Below are 21,189 nucleotides of genomic sequence, written 5' to 3' on the forward strand. Positions count from 1 at the left end.
TTATATTTCTTTTTGACTACTTTCCCCAAACTTTAGAAACTTAGAGCCATTTAAATCCATTTACCTTCTTTCACTTTTTGTGTTTTTTTTGACTGACTAAATCTAGTTCAGAAAACGAAAACTCGAAAACTGTTACTTCATGCGTCTATGTGTATCTCTGTAATAAATTGTAATGCTGGTACTGTGAAGGCAGCTCAGTTTTTGAGTTCTAATAGTTTGTGAATAGAAAAAAAAATCTGTTTTGTCCTCCATTTTTCTTGGGCTTATAAACTACATACAAAAATTATTTGCAAGAAGGGGGAGTTCAAATCTTATAGGTGAATGTATTAGATTTCTAGGTCTGCTATAACAAACTACCACAAATGTTGTAGCTTTAAACAACAGAAATGTATTCTCTCACAGTTCTGGGGACCAGAACCTTGAAGTCAGGTTGTTGACAGAGTTGGTTTCTTCTGGAGGTTCTGAGGGAGAATCACCCGCCTTCCATGCCTTTCTCCCAGCTTCTCATGATTGTTGGCAGCCCTTGACGTTCCTTGGCTTGTGGACACATGCACTCTGGGTCTTGTCTGTGTGTCTCAAATCTTCCACTCTTTTCCTATGAAGATACAATGGAGATCCTTAACTTAATTGTATCTGCAAAGACCCTATTCCAAATAAGGTCACATTCACAGCTACCAGGGTGTTAGGAGTTAGGCATCTTTTTGGGTGCTATAATTCAACCCACTACAGTGAGTAAAACCTTTTCTTGAATTTGCTAATGAGCACTGTATAAGTACTTCTACTGGAGGGAAGAGTAGTATCTGACCTATGTACATACAAATGTGATTCAAAATTTAGTTACATGTTTATTTTCTCTTCGTGTGGTTTGCAATTGATGTGGCATTTTTGTACTGTGAAATTAAGCTGTGCGCATGTAGAAAAGCTGTAATTTGGGACTTTAAATGGTGTGAGCAAAGTCTTAAATTCTACGAACACATGCCATTTAGCTCTTGACTTTTAAAATCTACATATTTGGGTATTTTTGTAAGATGAATGTTTTTATGCTTCCTTTTGATATGAACCATGTTTGTCTCCACTTAAAGGAGTTTAAATTTATCCAGTGATCTAGTCTGATTTGAATTTGTGTACCACACGGAGGGATTTCATAGAAACCAAGAATTGCTGGGTGGATAAATGAGGTTAAATAATCAGAAGTAAGAAGGGTAGTCCTTGGTGTGAATAGACAGAGCCACTTTCTGAAAAGTGCTGGCCCATCTTCTGGCATGTGGTTTGGAGAGAACCTCTAGTCAGAGCATTCTCCTTCTCTCCCACTTTGAGATGAAAGCCATGAGAAATTTAGTTTTTATTATTAGGATAAGAGGTTTAATAAAGCTTTTTTTTCTTTTTCAAGTTCAGTTGTGCTGTAGACCCATGGCTACAGTATTTGGTAATGTAAGTTTTAAAAACAAGCCCCTTCTTCCATCCATTCTGTATCCACATGAGTCTGTTTGTTTTGTAGTACTTATTTCAAAAATTGTCATCTTGGGGCTCCTGGGTGGCTCAGTCGGTTGAGCATCCGACTCTTGATTTCAGGTCATGATCTCAGGATTGTGAGATCGAGTCTGCTTGGGATTCTCTCTCTCTCTCTGCCCCCCCCCCGCCCTCTCTCTCTCTCTCTCTCTCTCTCAAAAAATAAATTGTCATCTTTATTCTGCTTGCTTATGTATTGTCTCCACTACTAAGATGTAAGCTCCACAAGTGCCAGGAGCACATCAGTTTTATTCTCACTCGGGACTGTACCCCAGCACTAAGTAGTAAATATTCAACACATATTTGTTGAATGAATGAACTTAATATACCAAGGGTACTCTTAAAATCCATATTACAATGTTAATATTCTTCATTTGTATCTATGTTTCTATAAAACGATTAAGCGCATTTAGAAACGTATTACTGATAACTTTTTTTTTTTTAAAGATTTTATCCATTTATTTGACAGCGAGAGAGGGAACACAAGCAGGGGGGAGTGGGAGAGGGAGAAGCAGGCTTCCCGCCGAGCAGGGAGCCCAATGCGGGGCTCGATCCCAGGACCCTGGGACCATGACCTGAGCCGAAGGCAGATGCTTAACGACTGAGCCACCCAGGCGCCTCTGTATTACTGATAACTTTCAAGTATAATTGACCTACATTTTCCTAAACATGGTTAAAGTGCTTTTACTTTTTTTTTCCTCCTTGAATCAATAGAAATCTTTTGCTACAACATCTTAAAGGGGATCGTAAGCAAAGTGTACCTACACACTGCTTTGATTGCCTCTTGGGGGGGGTGGTTCTTGGCTAATCCCTGTGAAAGGAAGTATCAGAAAGAAGACTTCTGTCCATTGCATAGCAAGACTGGGAAAGGAAGGCAACAGCCAGTGTAGAATAAGGTCAGAGAATCAAACTCTGCAATGCTTTTCATTTCATTTAGAATAAAATCCAAGTCCTTAACCATGGCCTACAAGGCTTTGACTGCCTCTGTTAACTTTCTGAACTCAGGTACTATTTTCCCTGTCATTCGTTCTGTTGTAGCTGCACCGGCCTCCTTGCTATTCCTCAGACATGTTACCCACACTCTTACCTTACTACCTTTACCATAATGTTCTCTCTGCCTGCGGTGATCTTCCCCCACATAGCAGCATGGCTGACTCCTTCCATTGATCTAGGATTTCATCCTGAAATGTCACACTGCCAGCAAAGCCCTCTCTGGCTCTCTTTTGCAGTATCACATTCTCCTTGCTAGTTCCTGCTGCTGTCAGTCCCCTTTATTTTCCTTTGGAATTCACATGACCTTTCCTATATGTATTTTGCTTATTTATATGTTGATGGTCAACCCTGCACAAAACTGCTAGCCCCATGAGAGCAGTGATTCCATTCTCTGCTCCTGACTCATCGTAGGTGCTTGGTTAATATTTGTAGATTGAGTGGGTTAGTGAATGAGCCTAAGGAAGATTCATACGGAGTTTTTTTTTTTTTTTAAAGATTTTATTTATCTATTTGACAGAGAGAGTGTGCACAAGCAGGGGGAGTGGCAGGGAGAGGGAGAAGCAGGCTTCCTGCTGAGCAGGGAGTCCCGACGCGGGGCCCAATCCCAGGACCCTGAGATCATGACCTGAGCTGAAGGCAGACGCCCAACTGACTGAGACACCCAGGCGCCCCTCATGTGGAAGTTTTAAAAGTTTAGTAGAACATGGGCTGTGAAAATCACCAGCCCCCTTTACTTCCAGTTTTGCTCCAACAGACCATTCATTCTCTGTTCTAGAAGAGATGAGAAATGAAGACAGGGTTTAGGATATTCGTAGGTGGCAGTGGATAGAAGGGAAAGGAAATGAAAAGGGAAGTAACTAGCCAGGCCCTGGGGTGCAAAAGTTACAGCCAGAAGCAAGTTGGTCAGCTACCTGCTTTATGGGGTAGCCTTTTGTTTCTAAGTTTGGAAAGGAAGAAACCAATTCTTATTTATTTATATTTATTGATTGATTGATTAAAAAAGATTTTACTTATTTGAGAGAGAGAGTGAGAGAGCACAAACAGTGGGAGCAGCAGAGGGAGAGGGAGAAGCAGGCTCCTCGCTGAGCAGGGAGCCTGATACGGGGCTCGATCCCAGGACCCTGGGATCATGACCTGAGCCAAAGTCAGACGCTTAACCGACTGAGCCACACAGGCACCCCAAGAAAACCAAATTTTAAATGCCTGCTTTGGACTAAGCCATGTACTGGGTACTTGACAGTGTCATTTAATCTTTTTTTTTTTTCTAAGTGTCATTTAATCTCCACAGTAGCCCTTTCAAATGAGAGTCACTGTGACCATATGATAGGTGAGGAAATTGAGGTTTAAGATTTATTTAAGAGATTAGATAACCTTCCCAAGATCATATATCAGTTAGTTAAGTGGGATATCCAGGCCTGACAGATTCCAAAATCCGTGTTCTTTCTTATACTTAGTTTATAATACCTAAAGGGGGATTCTGTATATATCAGTAATTTACATTTCACATAGTGATGTAAAAACCTCAGAAGATTTTTGGTTGTCTTATTTGACTCCTTGTAACAAAGTTGTGAAAGTAGCTATAACCTCAGCTTCCCAGGTAATAGTACTTAAGTAGTGATGTGATTTGCTGCAAATTCTATAGCTAGAAAGTAGGGGGAGCTAGGGCTGGAAGCAAACCTTCCTGACTTAAACTCTGATATCCTTTCTATTATACCACACACATAAAACAAAGGAATTTTTGATAGCACCTATAAATTCTGTTGGACACAGTGTAGGATCTAAATACGTCCTAATAAAATTAGAGAGCTGGAGTCTTTTAAAAGATCAGACAGAGCAAATTCCTCATTTACCCTAAGAGCCAAGAAAGAGGTTGACTCCTCCAGGAATACTCGTCTGGTTGTTGTAGAGCTGGGACTAGAATCCTAGTCTTCCTCACACTCCTGTGCTCTGCTTTTATTACTAGAGTTTGTGTTTAATCCATCTGGGTCTTTCCCCTTGATTCCCTTTTTCAGTCACATGTTTCAGATTTCAAAACCAACAAAAAATTTTCCCTCCCACTCCTGTCTCCCAGCTTCCAGGTTGGGGTCTTCCCATAGGTTATGATATCTTGTGTATCTTTCTTGTATATCCTTCCAGAGATACTTTATGCACAATAAAGCAAATAGGTAAGCTGCGCTTATTTAACCACATATCTTGCAGATTCCTCTACATTATTAGTACATGGAGTCATTCTTTTCTTTAATGGCAGCATTCATATTGAATGAGTGCTTCATAATTTAAGCAGTCATTTACTGAAGGACATTTAAGTTGTTTCCAGTCTTTTAGATTAAAAAAAATTCAATAATGAATCACCTTGCACATGTCATTTCATATATGTACAGATGTATTGGTAGGATACATTTCTAGAAGTGAAATTGCTAGATCAAAGAGTATATGTTTTTTATATTGCCATCCTCAGACCTTTATTCTTAATGTAGAAATGTTTTCATTTTGAATGAAACAGCTTTTAATTGCTTTTTCTATATGGCAATAGCAGTTTATAATTTTAAAAATAAGTTACTTTAAGAGTGATGGGATTTATTTTTTTAAACTGCTGCATGTTGTTGTATGCTTGGATGTTAATATGACAGATTAAAGAAAGTGTAATGGAAGCAGTATTGCTTTGGAGTCAGACCTGAATTTGGATCCCCGTTCTACCAGTCTACTGACTCTGGGACTTTTGGCAGGTCATGTAAGCACCGAGCCTCAATGATCTCATCCGAACAATACCAGCCTTACAGAATTGTTGTCTAGAACTACCGTATTTCATTAATTCTAAGACACATTTTTTCCTCTACATTCTGGGATCTTTGACATTGAGAGGCTCATAATCAAAGACATGCAGTAGTTGTTTTGGTGTTTTTTTTCTTCTTCCTTTTTTGGCACATAAGATAATGTTGGTCTTAAAATTAATGGCATCTTATTAGATTTGATGAAGTGGGGTGATGCCACAAACTGGCACAAGTGAACTGTGCTAGGGCATGGTATAGGCAGAGCGAGTTCAGTGTGATGAGGGAAGTTCAGCGGTGGGGGTGCTGGTTGGGTCTTAGGGGAGTGGGTATAGCAATGGAAGTTCTGTTCCAGGCAACAGTCAGCACAGCAGAACCACCACACAGCAAAAGGATAGTGCAGTTGGTTGATGGAGCACAAGGGCAGACGTTACCCACAAATCTGGGTATATGGAAGTTGGAATTGTGGCAGATTGTTGGTGGGTAACAGGACTTTGGCTCAGGGTTGAGATTAAGGAACTGTGTGCTAATTATAGCAGGAAGACTTCAAAATAATGGGGCTATGGGAAAAAATTTTGCAAATGATACATCTGATAAGGGATTTGTATCCAGAATATATATATATGTTTAAAGATTTTATTTACTTACTTGTCAGAGAGAGCGAGAGCACAAGCAGGGGGAGCTGCAGGCAGAGGGAGAAGCAGGCTTCCCACTGAGCATGGATTCCCAGTGTGGGACTTGATTCCAGACCTTGGGATCATGACCTGAGCCAAAGGCAAATGCTTAACCAGCTGAGCCACCCAGGTGTCCCTGTATCCAGAATATATAAAGAACTCTTACACTGAACAATAACAAAATAACCAATTTAAAAGAGGGCAAAGATTTGAATAGACATTTCTCCAAAGAAGGTCCATATATGGCCAATAAGTATGTGGAAAGATATTCAACATCCCGTTATGGAAATACCAGTCAGAACTGCAAGGAGGGGCACCTGGCTCAGTTGATAGAGCATGTGGTTCTTGATCTCAGGGTTGTAAATTTGAGCCCCACATTGGGTGTAGAGATTATAAAAAAGATTCTTAAAAAAAAAACTGTAAGGAGATATTACTGTACACCCGCTAGGATGACTAGAATCAAAAAGACACATGTTCTGCAACAAGTATCGGTGAAGATACTGAGAAGTTAGAACCCTCAAACACTGTTGATGGGAATGTAAAATGGCACAGCCACTTCGGAAAAGAGTTTGGCAGTTCTTCAAGTTAACGGTATGATCCAGCAATTCCTGTACTAGAAATGGACCCAAGAAAAGTGAAAACATAGGTTCACCGAAAAGATTGCACATGAATGTTCATGGCAGCATCATTTATAATAGCCAAAATGTAAAAACAACTCCAATGTCCATTACCTGATGGATGGGTAAATATAGTATGACATATCCATATGATGGCGTATAATAGCAGAGAAATGAAATATGTGTGCTATGACATGGACAGATGTTGAAAACATATGCTAATAAGTAAAAGAAGACAGACACAAAAAGACCACGTATTATATGATTGGACTTACATGAAATATCCTGAGCAGGCATGTCGATAGACACATGAAGTAGATTGGTGGTTTAGTGGTCCTAGGGGTGGGAGAGGATGGGGGGAAGGGGAGATGCCTGCCGAAGGGTGTGGGATTCCTTTTGGGGTTGGTGAAAATGTTCTGGAATTAGATCGTGATGACCGTTGCACAACCTTGTGAATTATTAAAAACTGAACAGTGTCCTTTAAATGGGTGGATTTTCTGGTTATATTCCAGTATTGCTCTTAAAAAAAAGAGGGCCTACTTCTAGGAATGGCCTGGATTACTTACCTAGAAGATTATCTGCATAAGAAAAGAGTTAAGAGTAGAAGCAGCCAATTGTAAGAGCTGAAATACATGTTGATTGGGAAAGTTTGAGAAGAAGGAGGAGAGATGGTGATGTCTGGGTTGGGAATAAAACAGTAGCAGTTACCAGCATTGTTACTGTCCTGCCAAGGTCAGATGAGTAAGAGCTAACGATGCTGAGACTCTGAATGTGGATCTTAAAATGGTTGAAAATGCTTCCTGCCTAAAGTCCGTATTGGCCCCGAGGTCTTTGTGGTGGGGACTCCCATCATGGGGAGGACCCCGATATGGAGAGGAAGGATACAATGATGGGACCCGGTGAGGCCTGGACAGTTACGTGCCCCAGAGGTCAAAGACTGCCTTCTTCATCTGAAATGTCGCACAGAGGCCAGTGTAACGTTGTTTAGGCAGCTGTGGTCTACATAAGGTGGAGGTAAGGAAGGCTAACGTAATGTAAGGAAGGATGGGGTGGATCTGGAAATTCCCTAGGAGACAAGGTTCAGTCAAGGCAAGAACGGAAAGACAATAAAAACTTGGTGTGTTAAAGAGAATGTCCTGGGATTTACTCACATTTCCCATGGGGATAGTATGAGCTATTTATTAATGTCCACGTATCATTCACAGGCTTATATGGCCCTCTGTTGATTACTTCTGTCTGTGCCAGTTGTCATTGTGCTTTAAAAAAATTAAATCTTATCCTTAAAACTTCATTTAGGCTTTGTACATTATCTTTCAAAATAGGATTGCAGCTCCTGGAGGATGAGAGCAAATGAATATTAAGCTCAAACAAGGAAAATAAACTTCATTATGCTGCATGATAGGCGCTACTGGCTTACCGTTGTTTACTGGTTTCTAAATACTACGGCACCTCTGAAGGATGAGTATGTAGTTGTGTAGGCAGTACCTGAGTTAAGCTTGTCGTACCTACTAATGGTCTGTGTATGTGAATAGTGGCTGTAGCCATGGCAGGGCCCCCTCCTTTCCTTTTATCAAAATCTCTGCACTCGGACTGTCAGCTAAACATTTCTGTCCACCCAGTAGGTTAGTTTACAAGTTGTGATAGGGTTGGTGGAGGGAAGTGAAAGAGGAAAGAGGAAAGCCATTCTCTTCCCTTCTTTCCTTTTGAAGCCTTGGATTTGGAAGGATAAAAGCTTTGAAGGGTAAGCTGACACTCCCTTTGGGGAGCTGATGTCATGAAATGGTGGTTTACCCCCCTGACTAATTCTCCTTTCACGGAGTCTGAAGCTTTTCTTTTTCTTTTTGACCTTTGCCAAAAATGTTACTTAAGATTCATTTTGGTTTAGAATTTTGCTTTTTAAAAGAGCAAGCATCACTTGAAGGGTTGGGGTGAGCTCCTACTGCAGTGTGCTCTAGTTTGGACTGATAATTTTCCGCCTAGTGCCTCTGGGTGAGCTCTAGGTCTCCTGAGGGGATTGTTAGTTTTAATTTGAGAGTGGAAAGTGGAAGGAACAGTGGGCAGAGAGGTACGAGGTTTTGTACCTAGGATGTTCTCGGAGGGAAGCGAATGCTAGGATAAGAATGAGGTAGTGGAACGTTAGGAAAGGGTGATGTGGCTGGGGTGTCTGGGGGGTGTCCCAAAGACATGCTTTCCCTCCTTCTAGGTGTAGCTTCGGCCTGGCTCTCTATACTGGGAAAGGAAGGGAAATTCCCTTTCCGTCTCTTCTTGGGCCAAATGCCTCTGCTACAGAGGTTAGAATAGAACACAGGGTTAATGTGGCTCAGGACCATATTTCAGTGGTAGCTTTTGTGGTCTGGCCTTATGGACCTAAACGCAGATGAGAATAGTTTTTACCTGGGGAAATGAGCACTGACTGACTTAGAAACAAACTTTTTGAAATAGAACCAGTTTATAAGTTGACTTTGTACTGTACTTTTTCTTGTTGCATACCAGGCCCATTGATATTCACATGAGGTGTGAATATCATCCCTGAGATCACACAGAAGTCACATGAAAGGCACACAGTGGCTTTGGACAGTCTGAGACAATTAGCAACATTGACTGAAGGGCGGGGGAGGGGGGGAAGTTTTGTTAAAAAGAGACTAAAAGGATTACGTGACTTAGGGTGTTTAGGGTAGCCTTTTATTCTGGAGGATCCGTTATGGGGATCTCCGTAATTATACTTGTTAGATTAAATGAAATACTAATGCAGTCAGGAAAAACTGTGTTCTTGCCTGAAGGAGTATCAGGCATATTGGAAACATTTGACAATAAGGGAGGGTGTTGCAGGGAACAAAGGTTCTCTGTGACTTGACAGCTGCTGTTAAACAGTGACACCAGGAAGAGCCTGAAGCTGGCCCCAGCTGCCTGAAGTTGCTACAGCCTTCTCTAGTGTTACCAGAGGAATTTGCACTGCTCTTGTGTTAGCAGATAGAGGCTGCTGATGGATCACTAACCAGGTCCTTATTGTGCTCTGGGAAGTCAATTTCTGACCTCTCAGTACAATCTTCTGAACTGTTGGGTTTCCTAATGGCCAGTATTTTGAGGTTCTAACTATGTACAGAGTACCTTACTTAACTCCAGAGAAGTTCTAAGAAGCATAAGCTACGCCGTGGTTACATGAGATCTAGTTGGAAATAGGCTTTAACTGGAACTCTATAACATGTTTTAGTTTCTCTTGAAGCCCAGAGGCTGAGAGTAAAGTTACCCTCATATTTCAAGGACTTGCATAGAGGGTGGCCTTAAATTGGTTTTGCACATATCTTACCTCCAGGAAGTAAAAGTGTGGAGAATTAAGGGTTCTAAAACAAGGATGTTTTTGGAGAGAACTGTTAGTATGTGGTGTGTTCTGTGTCTTTTCCCACCTCCACACACAGCCTCTGGAGAGGAGGATGCTTCTCTTAAGTCCCTCTCATTGAAGCCAAATAATAGGGGAGGCTCTAGTAGAATCATTCTGAGAACTTGACATGTATCCCTTGGTGTTTGGCAGAGCATAAGGAATAGTATGTGAATCTGTGGGTCCCTAGCAGAGCAGAAAGGAACAGGGCTGTATAGTTAGTAATCTGCATTTCAGAGGGCAGTAGTGTTTCTTTGAGCTTCTGGATGGAATCAGGTTAAAACCTTCTAAAGAGGGACACTGTGTGTGACCACCTAGAAGATGATATGAACCAGGAGGAGGTGCCCGTGGAAACCCTAAGGATTGAGGGTTAGAGGTGTAAATGGTCAGTTCTCATTCAAGTTCTGGGAATTGCACATGGAGGGTCCCATGTAGGGACTCTTCCAGGAGACCCATAGAAAGTCAGCATGGACATCAGATTTCGTTGGTGTGGCCTTTTCAGTGCCCCTTACTTCTCCCCACTCCTTCAGCTCCAACCCAGAAGGAACCAGAGACAGCCTTGTTAGAAGTTGAAGAGATGCAGAAACAGATGGGGAAAGACAGACAATGACTGGTGTCACGCCCCGCCCCACCACCCCCGCCCCAGCCCAATTGCAGACTTTTCAGCTCTAGCTCAGAAGGGGAAAAAAAGCCTTTTAGTTTAGATGAGTATTGACTAACACACTGTACTAGACATCTTAATTATCGAAATCATAACGTTTTGGGGCTGACCGTGATTGAACAACTATTTATAATCAAAGAATGATTGGAAAAAATTAGGAGACTTGCGTTAGATTTCATTCAGGAGCAAGGAAAAACTTGTCCACAGAAGGGCGTTGAAGGAAAGTTTTATGCTATACCCTGTTAGGTTTAGCTCAGTGCATCATTTATACATTCACATATACGCATATATGAAAAGATAAGCAAATGTAAAAGGAAATTGTAAGTACCAATTAGAAAGGTATACATAAAGTTTGGTGTACAGATTTTCCAAATCATAACATAGAATATTTGGGAAAATCTAGACCTATTGTCTTAAGGTAAGAGGAATCCAGGCATACTGAGATTGCTTTCTGGTTGGAGTGTTGTAGGTTTGCAAAAGGAAGTAAGATACAGATTGTGCTTCAGTAGCTATGACTTGTAAGAGCCTACTGTGTGTCATAGGTTGTACTTTGTACTCCACATACATTATTTTTACTTTTCACAACAATCCTGCAAGCTTAGTATTATTTCCATCTTTTTTTTTTTTTTTGAGAGAGAGAAGGGGGGTGGGGCTGAGGGAGAGGGAGAGAATCTTTGAAATATATTTTAAAATTTATTTTAGAGAGACAGTGGGGTGGGGAGGGGCAGAGGGAGAGAGAGTCTCAATCGGACTCCATGCTGAGTGCAGAGCCTGATACAGGGCTCGATCTCATGACCCTGAGGTCATGACCTGAGCCGAAATCAGGAGTCGGAGGCCCAACTGACTGCTCCACCCAGGTGCCCTAGTATTATTTCCATCTTATCAGACAGTGAAACTGAGGTTCAGACAGGCTAAATGAGGTGCTCTCATTTCCCACAAGTAGTAAAAGTAGAGAGCTGTATTGTCTGACTTACATCTCAGGCTCTTTCCACTCCACTCTGCTGCCTCCCTGGCGGCCCCCCACTAGGATACAGTGGTGGGATAAGGCTGCATAACCTCTGCAGATGCTCCTAGCCAGGAAGAGAATGGGGTATACACAGCACTCACTGGCGACTGCAGCTCCTCAATCCCTCTGGTCAGCTCCCCCCCCCCCACCCCCAACCTCTTTCTGGAAGGTATCTTTTTTCCCATGATCCTCCAGAGCCACATCTAAAGTGGGCACTGGGACAGGGCCTCCTTAAATTATCCCTGTTCTTTACCCTTTCTTTTGAGAAAATGGGCTTTAGAGCTGTTGATCAATTTACCCAAGGACTCAAAGGTTAGGAAGTGGAAATGGCATCTGGGTTTGAATTTCAGGTTTCTCAAACTCTGGAGCCCATACGTTTTCTTCTCATTGTATTGCCCCCAGCAAAGCCTTTATAAGTGCATGTATTAATAGAAAATGAGCCCTTAGGAAACCTTATGTTTTAGTTTATTTTATCATGATTTAAAAAACATAGGTTTTGTGGTTAGAATTAAGAATGGGAAAATATTGACGTGAAATGGAGGGGCAGAGAACCACAGAATTCTGTATCTGGAATGTTTCATGATGTGGATTCTTTGTGTAGTGTGGGGGAAGAAGGGTGAGCTGAACAGGATGTCAAGAAAAGAAAGTCTCCTTTTCCTTCCTGTACCCCATGTTTTTAGAGGACTCCTGAGACTCTTCCTGAGATTGGCACTATGCTTAGAAATGCCCTTTCATTTGTTTACAGCTCCGCAGTGGCACCTTAGATCTAGCAAGGGTAGTAAACTTAACCAGAGTGCTGGATTTACAGAGTTTCACACATCTCCAGTAAATTACCCATCCCATTGTGTAGACCAGGCACCACTCTGTGGCAGTGCTCCGGAACTACACTTTCACCAGTAGCTGGGGGTCAGGAGAAAGTGGGCTCTCACTCCTGCCCCCTAAATGCAGAAGTGGCCTCAGCTCATTCTCTCTCCTCCCCTTCCCCCTTCTTTTCTTTCTTAAGGCAGCTTCTTTGAATGGGTAGATAGTGAGCTGGCAGTTCTCTTAGGCCAAGCATAATTCCTGTTGTGCAATCTAGTGGCATATAATCAGGGATACTGTTCCTGCCATTACAGCATAATGCTCTTGCATTATTAAGGGCTTCTGACAACCTTACCCAGACCAGATTTTATCAAGGGGAAATCGACTCCCTGTCTAAATGGGATAGCTTCCCTAATCCTAAACTTTTCTCCATAAATCTTAACAACCTTAAGGAGACTTATGTCCATTTGCCCTTTGTACTACCTGGAAGGCATCCTGCCCTTTGAAAGTAGGCATTCCCTTTCTTTCTGGCTAGGGTCCTTCTCCATGCATCCTTTCCTGTGATACCAAGAAAGCACGTTACTTTCTCCCTGCCCCACCTACCCCTTTCATTGTGTTCTCTACTGTCTCCTGCTATGCAATACTGTGCTCATTTTTTTTCCCCCTTGCTTTCTGCTATAGAATATCCTTTCTGGACTGTGGTTGGCAACTTCTTTCAGCCTCAGGACAGAGACTGTTTTCTTTTCTGGCAAATTGCTGGGCTATGTTTATAAGTGAATGTACACATAGTTCCTATACATGACTACACTCTTTAAGCCACTTAAATTTTGTTGCCTTCTGAACTAGCATGGTATTGGCATTTCATGCCTGTATATTTCACACTCCCCATTCCCCTCACCCCCAGTCACAGCACTGGATGTTGTGTAAAAAGCAGTGAGGCTCCGTGAAAGTTGGGCCTTGTCCCCGTGATGCTCCATAAATAACTGTCAAACAAACCAATGAAACCAGGAGAGCAAGAGCAATTGGCTGAGGATTTCAAGTAGTAAAAAATAACGCTGCTTATGATGAACAGTACAGATCAAACTAGAAGGCTTTGCATGCTATGTAAAGAAGGTACTGAATCCTGTAAACAGCAGGGAATCATTAAATTTATGTATCTCATAGAGGTCTAATTTGTGTGCATACAAAAAAGTGCACACATCGTGTGTACAGCTTGATGAGTTTCTACCTATGTGTAGATCTGTAATTACTGCTCAGATTCCAGAAAAAACTCTCTAAAACTTCACATGAGGAGATTTTATCTTGACTCACAACATTTTGGATGCCAAGTGCCATGGTTGGTCTGTGGTATAACCAGGATTGGAATTATTACAGCTGTTCCCAGGATTAACAAGTCTTTATACTTGAATAAAAACACTCTTACCATCTAATTGTGTGACAAAAATACTGCAGCGTGGTTAACGTTTATCAATCATCAGCAAGTCTTGGCACTTTATAGGTACTACTTGAATTTATCTGCTCCACGAGGGTTTGTTACTGTCTTGTTTTTTTTTTTTTTTAAGATTTTTATTTATTAGAGAGAGAGCACAAGTAGGTAGAGTGGCAAGCAGAGGGAGAGGAAGAAGCAGGTTCTCTGCTGAGCAGGGAGCCTGACACGGGGCTGGATCCCAGGACTCTGGGATCATGACCTGAGCCGAAGGCAGCCGCTTAACCCTGAGCCACCCAGGCGCCCCCTTACTGTCCTGTTTTACAGATGAGATGCTAAAGGTTAGAGAGGTAAAGTAACTTGCCTCAGGTTCTATACTTAGAAAGTAGCAGAATTAGTATCAAATCTAGGACTGTCCCTCGCTTCTTGTTGGTGATCTGCTGCCCTAAATATCTGGTACCTAGGTTAAAGCAACAGAAATGTTATGTCTTTGTGGGGGGAGGTGATGATTCTATTTGTTACCTGCACATGAAGAATGCTCTTTTTAGGCACATTCTCACCTGTGGCTTACAAGCATTATGAGAGAGAAGAGGGTGTTGGATTCCATGTCATTTAGGCCCTGGAGCATTGTTATTTGGATGGGTTTCTATGAGGGAGGAAGATGCTTTCTGCCTCCCTAAAGTCAACATATAGAAACAAAATTATGGTCTCTATAGTCACAATTTGAAAACAAGACACAGTGAAGATGAAATATGGACCTAAATACCAGAAATTCCAGCAATTAGCTTGTCTTAAAAATGTCAGTGGAATACGTGTGTGCCAGTGTTAGGTAGCAAAGTGGCAAAATTCTTACTAAGATTATGTTGGGGCACCTGGGTGGCTCAGTTGTTAAGCGTCTGCCTTCGCCTCGGGTCATGATCCCAGGGTCCTGGGATTGAGCCCTACACCAGGCTCCCTGCTAGCGGGGAGCCTGTTTCTCCCTCTGCCTGCTCCCCCTACTTGTGCTTGCTCTCTCTCTGTCAAATAAATAAATCTTAAAAAAAAAAAAAAAATAGGAGTCCAGCTCTTGATTTCAGCTCAGGTCACCATCTCAGGGTCGTGAGATCAAGCCCCGCATCTGGCTCCGCGCTGGGTGTGGAGCCTGCTTGAGATTCTCTACCTCCTCCTCTCTCTCCTGCTCTCTTAAAAAAGAAAAAAATTATGTTTGAAGAGCTAAGAGGCCCAAAAAAAATGTGAAACTTCCATAGTCACTAAAAGGAAAAATTATTTTAATGGCCCTCATAGTTGCTTAAACCCAGTAATCTTCTACATATGTTAATGGCTTAATTCTTTCTCATAGTGTAAAAAAAAAGTCACATCAAACGAATTTGTTACCATGCATGACTAAAATATATTTAATATTTGTCCATTATTTTTTCAGCTGAAGTGGGAGGGACAGTGCAGTACACTTTAGCACATTTAGGTGTAAACTGGGAGTACTCAATGAATTTCAGGTTTTACAAGATGAAAGCATGGCAGGAAGTATCCCATTGCTGCACAGAAACATGTTTCAGGAAACTAACCTTAAAAAGATATAAACAGTATGCCTCTCCAACTTGCTTGGGGGAAAGACTGCAGTTTTAAGTTGTTTAGAATAGTGTGTACAAAGATACTGTTGCCAGTTGTATCACTTTTTGAAGAAATGTGGGTGCCAAAAAGCAAGTTCAGGATTGTTTTGGTATCTGTTTATTTTTAAATGGGGATGGGGTGGTGATGGAGATGGTTTTCTACTCAAAGCTACTCCTGTTGGTAAATGTTTCTTTTATAGACTTTGAAAAATCATGCATTTAAGTGAAACCATCCAAAGGGAAATAGAATTATGGATACTGAATTCTGTGATTAAAGCTAATCCTAAAATATAAATAAAATGTGGAAAGTGTCCTTCAAAAATAAAATATATCAAGTCATAGTAGCAAGCAGATCAGTGTCCTACCCTCAATTCCCCAACCAGGGGTTTCTTTACTGTTTCGTTCAGAGCTCCTACTTCTGAGTAGCCTATGGTGTTTGCGTACATCACATGCCGGCGGAGGTGGTGGTGGTGGGGGTGTCACTTGAGAATGCAGTGTCCCTGGAACCAGCAGGTCCAGCTGCCAAGAACCCTTGCCTGAAGAATGGCTGAACCCCTTTGGCTCTGGTTCCCAGCATCAAGCTGCCTTTCTCTAAGTCATTCCCTCAGATTTGGTAATGAGCCAGTGGGAAAGTAGGCTTTGAGGAAGTCAGTCAAGAGGGGAGAGCAAAGGAGATGCTCAGAACAAAAGAAGGATGATGTCAGTGTCCTAGTTAGTGCCCTTCTGTCAGAAGCGGGAAATAAATTCTCTCTCAGATTCTTAGTTTTGCCATTGTTTTCTTTTTAAAAACTTTAAAGAAATTGTGAAGTGTAATAATAGACATTTTTAACTGGCTCACTGAGATTCTTCCCTTCTTACTCTGCTACCTTAACTGTCCTTGCTTCTCGTGATGATTACAGAAGATAACAGTTGGGAGGCTTTGCTAACAGAAGAAGACAGAAACAGAAGTTGAGATGAAAAAAACAAAAATATCAGTGAAAGAATAAGTTTGAGATCCCTGCAAATAAAAAAACAAATTCTGAAATCCTATTTCCTTATGATGATACACAAGGCAGCTGAATGGGAAAAAGACAAGGTGTGAGGAAAGAAGGGGAGAAATGAAGATGAGGCATGGAAACTTCCAGGCCCCTATTTGTTGTCTCCCTTTGTTTCACACTGCTTTGTTCTCAGGACTGATGCTTACCACTGAGTTGCAAATAGACCTGGATTTATAACTGACTGTTTTTCTAGTTTTTGAAGAACATGAGATCTAGATATATATTATCTTGGGTATATATAATTGTGAAAACATTATTGTATATAATTATGAAAAAACTGTAGTAGGTCTTTTGCAGTCTTCTTGCATATATCAGATAGGAAAATTCAGAGCTGTTTAGTACCTGTTCTCTACTTGGAAGCTGCTCTGAATAGATTTCATTCAGTGGGAAACCAACATAGTAGTTTAAACCATAATACAATGAAAATATTGTTATTAATTCTGGATAAGTGGGATTTGATTAAAGTTACATTGGTACTTGGCAAGTAAACATAAATTTAAAAATAAGATTATTTTTCTTACAGTCCTATTTTGTAACGGATTATGATCCAACCATTGAGGATTCCTACACAAAGCAGTGTGTGATAGATGACCGAGCAGCCCGGCTAGATAGTAAGTAGTCTTCCTTTATTTGATAGTTCGCATATCTTTTTTTTTTAGAAAGTAAGCTTGGGTGTTTTGCTAGTTGCATACTACAATTGAAATTTTAGATGATCTTGAACATAAGCCCACCTCTTTCATTAGTTTGATTGATGAATCAGCATTTAAATATTCCTCAGTAAATGTAATATAAAACAAGAATTGTGTTGATCTTGTGCTGGTGAAACTAATCATGTCAGTGTAACTTGTTGAAGTTGTATTTTTGGGGACAGTTGGGAAAAAACATGAAGTTTTAGCTCTTTCTGCTTTCTTGCAAATGTTAAAATGGGTGAAGTAAATATAGAAAAGATTGAATATTTGTTAACTTGCTTAGAATTTTTAGCACAGAGGCGTTAGCAAATAGGGTTTTGTGCTTGGTCACACGTTCCGTGTCTCCACAAAAGACAGCCCTGTTCTTTTAATGATTCTTTCATTCACAGAGATCAAGAGGTACATTAGTACCTGCACCTTAAGTGTGGTGTTGGTGGGAGTAGACCAAGGTTTCTTTCCTGAATTTACAGGTATCTTTTTCAGTTCTTTGCATGGAGGAGATAGAACATCCAAGTGACTTCAGAGGTGATCTGACTCCATCTGCCTAGATGTATTTGATATTTTTAACCTTGTAGTTGGTATGCTAATATATTCTAGCTATGAAATCAACCCGTACTGATGAAGATGACCCCGAAGCTGTCTGCTGTGAGATATGTTTGTCTCTAGTGTCGAGAATAAAGCACTCCGAGGAGAATGCCATGTCTTTATTACACTAAGTCGGATGTTCTCTGAAGGACCCACGTTCATTGGGCCTGCCCATGTGTTGTTTTTCTCTTTAGTTCTGGATACAGCAGGACAAGAAGAGTTCGGAGCTATGAGAGAACAGTATATGAGAACTGGCGAGGGTTTCCTGCTGGTCTTTTCAGTCACAGATCGAGGCAGGTTTGTACCAATATTAAAATGTAGATCTTCTGTTCATGCCTAGATCACTGTTGTATTGAATTGGACTTTCTTGTTTTTAGAGAAAAAGGTAAAGTAATAAGATACTAAATGGGGTGTGAGACTAGCCAAGTTCTGATATTTGAGCAAATTGATTTGTCTGTTTCTGTTTTAGTTTTGAAGAGATCTATAAGTTTCAAAGACAGATTCTCAGAGTGAAGGATCGTGATGAGTTTCCAATGATTTTGATCGGTAATAAAGCAGATCTGGATCATCAGAGACAGGTGAGCGGAGTGTTGCTCGTGGGAATCCCATTGTTGATAATCGTGTAGGTGAAGAGATGTGTTTCATGAAACCATTGAAAGTGCCATGATCAGAAGAACTGCCGAGCTTGGCACACTGGACTTGGGGAAATCAAATTCTCACATATATTTACACAGAACATCAGTGGACCCTGTAAGCCTGTAAGTATTTGTACCAGCTCCATTCACGTTATAATTTCTTGGATAATCTCCAAAATTCTAACTCAGTTAGCTCATCTTAAAGTTACCCTTATTACAGGCCAAGTTTATTCAGTGTTAATGCTAAATTACTTTCATTTAGAGAGTAGTTTTGACCTGAATGACAGTATTTGGGTTTTCCCTGAGTTCCATCAATGACAGAATGTTCTGTTCATTCTTTACACTGGCAGGCTCTAACACCAGTAACCTGTAAGGGACTAAGATTTTTAGTATTTAGTTGTAGGCTAGATTATACTCGCTTGTTTCTTTACCCACTTATTTCACATTTAATTTTTAAAATTTGGAGTATATATTGTCCACTCATCTTTTTGTGGGCGAGCAGAACAAGGTCAGATGTAAATTAGTGCAGGCTCTCCATTATTTGGGGTTTCTTTGTGTCTTTTTATTTCTTTTCAGGGTTTAGCCTCTACCCTACATCTGGAATATAATTGTTTAAGTTGTTTCTTAAATTTTGCTGGTATTTAAGTTGTCTTTTGTTTTTATATAGCTTTGTGTTGACACTTTTAAGATTTTGTTTGAAAAGTATAAACATCAAGAAAAATGGGTTGATAACAGCATTGAGGACAGCCTTCCATTTTATAGTTAACTATTTAAAACAAATCTTTGATTTGTGTGCTCTATTTGTAAAATTTTGTTGAATGTATACCAAGTTTAAAACGTGGGCTTAAGATTTATAAAAGTTTACTGGTGATACTTGATGTAGAATAAATTTTACTGGTAGGTCTTTTTGAATTCTGAATTATTATAAAGTTAAGGTGAAAAAATTTGATTTTCACTCAAACCAATATAAACTTTTTGAAATAATTTAGAATATGGCGTTGTTCACATCTTAAGCCTAGAGTAGATAGTCCCATCTATTTTTTAAATTTTTTATTTTTGAGGTCATTTTCTTCGGGGTTTGTGAACCTAATTATATTTATTAAATGTTGCCAGTAGAACCTGTCTGCTGATCTTCTCAGTCCTTTATAGTACTAGAAACACTTGTATATGTCACTGGATCTGGGGAATAATTGCAAAGTAGCTCTGCAGTGAGCAAGAGGCTCTCCTCCCTGCCTCTTCTCCCCGACTCCTGAGTGCTTTCTGCCCTGATGATGGAAAAGGTTTTTCCCATACCTTTTCATGGTTGTATACAGCTCCAGTAACGGAATAGGTGGGAGGACTGGGGTGAGTTGGAGGTCTCCAGTAGGGTAGGCGGTGGCGGGTCAGGGAGAGCGGGGAAGCCTATGTCTACCAGAGCAAACAGGCCCTACCATGATGGGCCTGGGACAGAGGGTCTGTAGGAGTTATATCTAAGTCATCTCTATACTGAAGATTGCCATTGTTTGTGGTACGGTTTCCTCTGTCTGCAGATAGTCAACATATTATGGCACTTCTCCTTTGTTTCACACCATGTGCTTATAAAATTTTGCATTTAAGTTTTTTCCTTTTTATAAGAAGAGTAAAGATTCTCAGGGTAAAATAAAAAACAAAGGTGATGAGAGGAACAACGTAGGGAATGATAAGTTTCACATTTCCATCATCCTGAAGATCTGCAGTTAGCCTGGAGTAAGTTCTTCTATATTCATTTCTCTGCTTTAAACTGTATACAAGATAAATTATGTATATGCTGAAAGCTCAGACGTGTATATCCAAGGGAGAAGAGCAAGTAGCTGAGACGGAACTGCTTAATTTTCGCTCATTCCTGTAGATTCTGCTCTCTGAAGGATAGGCACTGAGAAAAACTGGATTCCTGCTTCTGCTTCATCTTCTCTGGTCTAGGTTCCTTCACACCTGCACTCAGGACTCCTGCACTTATGGGAGCTTTGAGTGCTGGCTGGCTGCAAATCCTACCACCTTTCCCTCATCCATTCATTTCCCACTTGTTTGCATGATTCTTACTCACTTTCTCATTCTTAAACTGACAGCACTTTCTTCCCCTTCCTCAGCTAATGATGAGTAATATTTTCCTATTTCACTGAGACATTTCTGCACATTTCCACCTCCACATGTACTAACCTAAGTGCACATGTACCCCATCAATTCTGCCTTCCCCCACTTAGGTGGCTAAACTGTTCACCTCTGTGTGCCCATCCTCTCTGGTAGGCACTGGGTCCCGTTCCTTCTCACCGGCTCGTAGGCCTCACCCCAGCAACGGTCCCGTTCCACTTGTTCTGTTTCTCTGCTGCACGATCGTTCCCCTCAGCATGGATCTCCTCTTTAAAACAAAAGGTAGCTACAGCAGAAGCTTGTTCTTAATCTCACATTCTTCTCTGTGTACCTTTCTGCTGCTTCTGTCAAGCAGAACTCCTTAAATGTGTTATCTACACTTGCTCTCTCTCCTCTCTTTCCTGCCATTCTTGCTTGCCCTGACCTCAGGCGTGCAGCGCCCGAGTCAAGGTCACCATTTACGCAGATGTCAGTAACATTTGACACGGTTGCTCATACTCTCATTTTTGAAACACTTTGTTTACTTAGTTCTGGGACACCGTAACTTCTGCCTCCTCCCTCCTCCCTTTGCTGATATTTCCTTCTCTCTCTCAGGTGTCTTAGGGCTCAGGTATACCTTCTCCTAAGGCTCTGGGTGTATAAAGACTACGATGCTTCACCTCCCAGCCTTTGAGAGCCGTGTACAGCACATTTGAAATT

General features: G+C 41.0%; 1 protein-coding gene across 3 annotated transcripts in view; it reads left to right on the forward strand.

Moving 5' to 3' along the window:
* RRAS2 (RAS related 2) overlaps nt 1-21,189 on the forward strand; it is a 72,809-nt gene that overhangs the window by 40,330 nt on the left and 11,290 nt on the right. For all 3 annotated transcript variants that reach the window (XM_028116901.2, XM_028116902.2, XM_028116903.2), the window contains exons 2-4: nt 16,999-17,086; nt 17,944-18,046; nt 18,219-18,327. In XM_028116901.2, coding sequence (XP_027972702.1) covers nt 16,999-17,086; nt 17,944-18,046; nt 18,219-18,327 — 300 coding nt within the window. The remainder of the gene's footprint in view (nt 1-16,998; nt 17,087-17,943; nt 18,047-18,218; nt 18,328-21,189) is intronic.

The sequence above is a fragment of the Eumetopias jubatus genome, unplaced genomic scaffold, assembly GCF_037043125.1.
Source record: "Eumetopias jubatus isolate StellerSeaLion01/CBP00866 unplaced genomic scaffold, mEumJub1_p1.0 scaffold_13, whole genome shotgun sequence".
Lineage (NCBI taxonomy): Eukaryota > Metazoa > Chordata > Mammalia > Carnivora > Otariidae > Eumetopias > Eumetopias jubatus.